The following is a 1840-nucleotide window of genomic DNA, read 5'->3' as shown; positions in this document are numbered from 1 at the left end:
AGCCTGGCGCGGCTGCTCTGATTGAAGAAGAAACTGAATCTTCCCGTCTTTCTCTTGAGGCAGAAATAGACGAGTTTTACTTCGAGGAGGAAATTCAGCAAAATCCTTTAGGGGAGCCTTCCAATCCCGAAGCCGAGCAGGACCGACATTCTACAGTTGGTGTTCCCCCAATTGTTATCTGCTCGGACGATACCTCAGACGAAGAGGTAGAGCCCATGGCAGGAAAGGGAAAGTCTCTAAAGGAGCTGATGACATCTCGGGGGAAAGGTCAGTCATCACAGGTTCAGCCATCGAAGGGCCCAAGTCCATCAAAGGTCAAAACCCTTCCCCCTGTGGTTCCCTAAGGCGTCTCGGACTTTGGTCTTAAGGTTATCCCGGACCTGAAGAAGAAGAGGCCGGTGGACACGCCAGAGGAAGGCGAGGTGGCTGTCCAGCCGACCAAGCAGCAGAAAACTACACGGGCGCCAAGGAGCAGAAGGGGCACCTCCTCGGACAGTAGGGATGAGGGGAACCTTGCTGAAGTGCGCACTGCCCTTCGTCCATGGGACCCAAAGTTGGAGCTGGATGGGCTCGCCATTCCTTACACTGCTTCGGTCCGAGAGTATAATCGTGGCCGGGCGGGGTACGTGGCGGAGGCCTTAGAGCAGCCCCTACTTCTTCCTAGGGACATGGAGGCTTACAGGCGGTGCACTCAGTCCGAGCTCTTCCTATCCCTTAAGAGGGATCTCGCGCTGGTAAGTAATCTTTTTACTGCTTTGATCATTTACTTGCTCCCGTTAGATTATATACTTTTCTTTTAAGTACGCTCTTGTTTTGTCCGCAGATTACTCAGCAGGTCTTTGTGGCCGAGGAGTTTTGCCGTAGTAGCCGTAATCTGGCTGAGGCTGAGACCCAGGCTCGGACAGAGGTGGAGAAAGCCTTGGGGTCCCTTAGGCATGATCACACTAAACTCACGGCTGAGTTCAAGGATTCGGAGAACCGACGTAAAAGTGCAGAGGCCGGCCTAAAGACTGCCGAGGATCAGGCGGAGGACCAACGCAAACAACTGTACACGGCTCAGCTTAACCTTAACACCGAGAGGCAGGCAGTGCAGGATCTGAGGACTGCCCTGCAAAAGGTGGAGGATGAACTGAGGCTGGCAAGGGAGGAAGTCCAGCTGATCCGAGAGGCCACGGAGGCCGAGAAGAATGCTGCTCGCCAGCTTGGGGCCGAAGAGACTGAGGCCAGGTTATCTGAGGAGATCCCTGAGGTGTGCAGGGAGTACTGCGACATTTCATGGGCTCATGCTCTCGACGCTGCAGGAGTTCCTGCGGATTCGGCATTAAGATTGCCCGAGAGCATCTTCTATCCTCCGGAGATCCGAGTTAACCCTGATGAAGCCCAAGTCACTTCGGAGCAAGACCTGGCGGTGCCTGATGCCGTACTTGTGCCTGATGTGGCTAAGGATCCTGCCACTGACTCTACCGTTGAGGCTCCTCCTCCTCAGCCCGAGCAGAAAGAAGATCCTCCCGCTGAAGCTTAGCCTTATAGGTTTTCAACCTTAGTGAATAGTTTTTTTTTTTTTTTTTTTTTTTTTTTTTTTTTTTTTTTTAATGAGAGTTGTCTTGTTTTTTCATTCTTTTGTAAGGAACTCTCTTTTTAATGTACTCGGAATGTCAATATGAAATGTTCGTTTTGTTTATTAAAAATGTACGTCGATAGCGTTTAAACCTTTATAACGAGGTAGATACAGGCAAACGGTAAAAATGAAAATGGGTTTTTGGGTTGCTCATTTGAGGGTCGAGATGATGCTAGACTGTGCGCATGTATTAAAAGTGATTTACTCTAAATAATGATCTCC

At 50.4% G+C, this 1840-nt stretch overlaps 1 protein-coding gene across 1 annotated transcript; it reads left to right on the top strand.

Moving 5' to 3' along the window:
- The first annotated feature begins 248 nt into the window (after positions 1-248).
- LOC126724597 (uncharacterized) lies at positions 249-1522 on the top strand. Its single transcript, XM_050429075.1, has 4 exons — positions 249-281; positions 369-734; positions 824-1279; positions 1337-1522. The coding sequence occupies exons 1-4, from the start codon at positions 249-251 to the stop codon at positions 1520-1522; spliced, it is 1041 nt and encodes a 346-aa protein (XP_050285032.1).
- Positions 1523-1840: the final 318 nt, after the last annotated feature.

Source organism: Quercus robur, chromosome 4 (genome assembly GCF_932294415.1).
Source record: "Quercus robur chromosome 4, dhQueRobu3.1, whole genome shotgun sequence".
NCBI classification, from domain to species: Eukaryota; Viridiplantae; Streptophyta; class Magnoliopsida; order Fagales; family Fagaceae; genus Quercus; species Quercus robur.
The sequence above is the reverse complement of the archived record's forward strand: the minus strand, read 5'-3'. Positions and strand labels throughout refer to the sequence as shown.

Bases quoted from the DNA above. Each gene is read 5' to 3' on its own strand.
- LOC126724597 (XM_050429075.1), top strand. From the start codon at position 249: ATGACATCTCGGGGGAAAGGTCAGTCATCACAG. The intron at 735-823 runs GTAAGTAATCTT...TTTTGTCCGCAG, and splicing joins TTAAGAGGGATCTCGCGCTG to ATTACTCAGCAGGTCTTTGT. The intron at 1,280-1,336 runs GCTCATGCTCTC...AGATTGCCCGAG, and splicing joins AGTACTGCGACATTTCATGG to AGCATCTTCTATCCTCCGGA.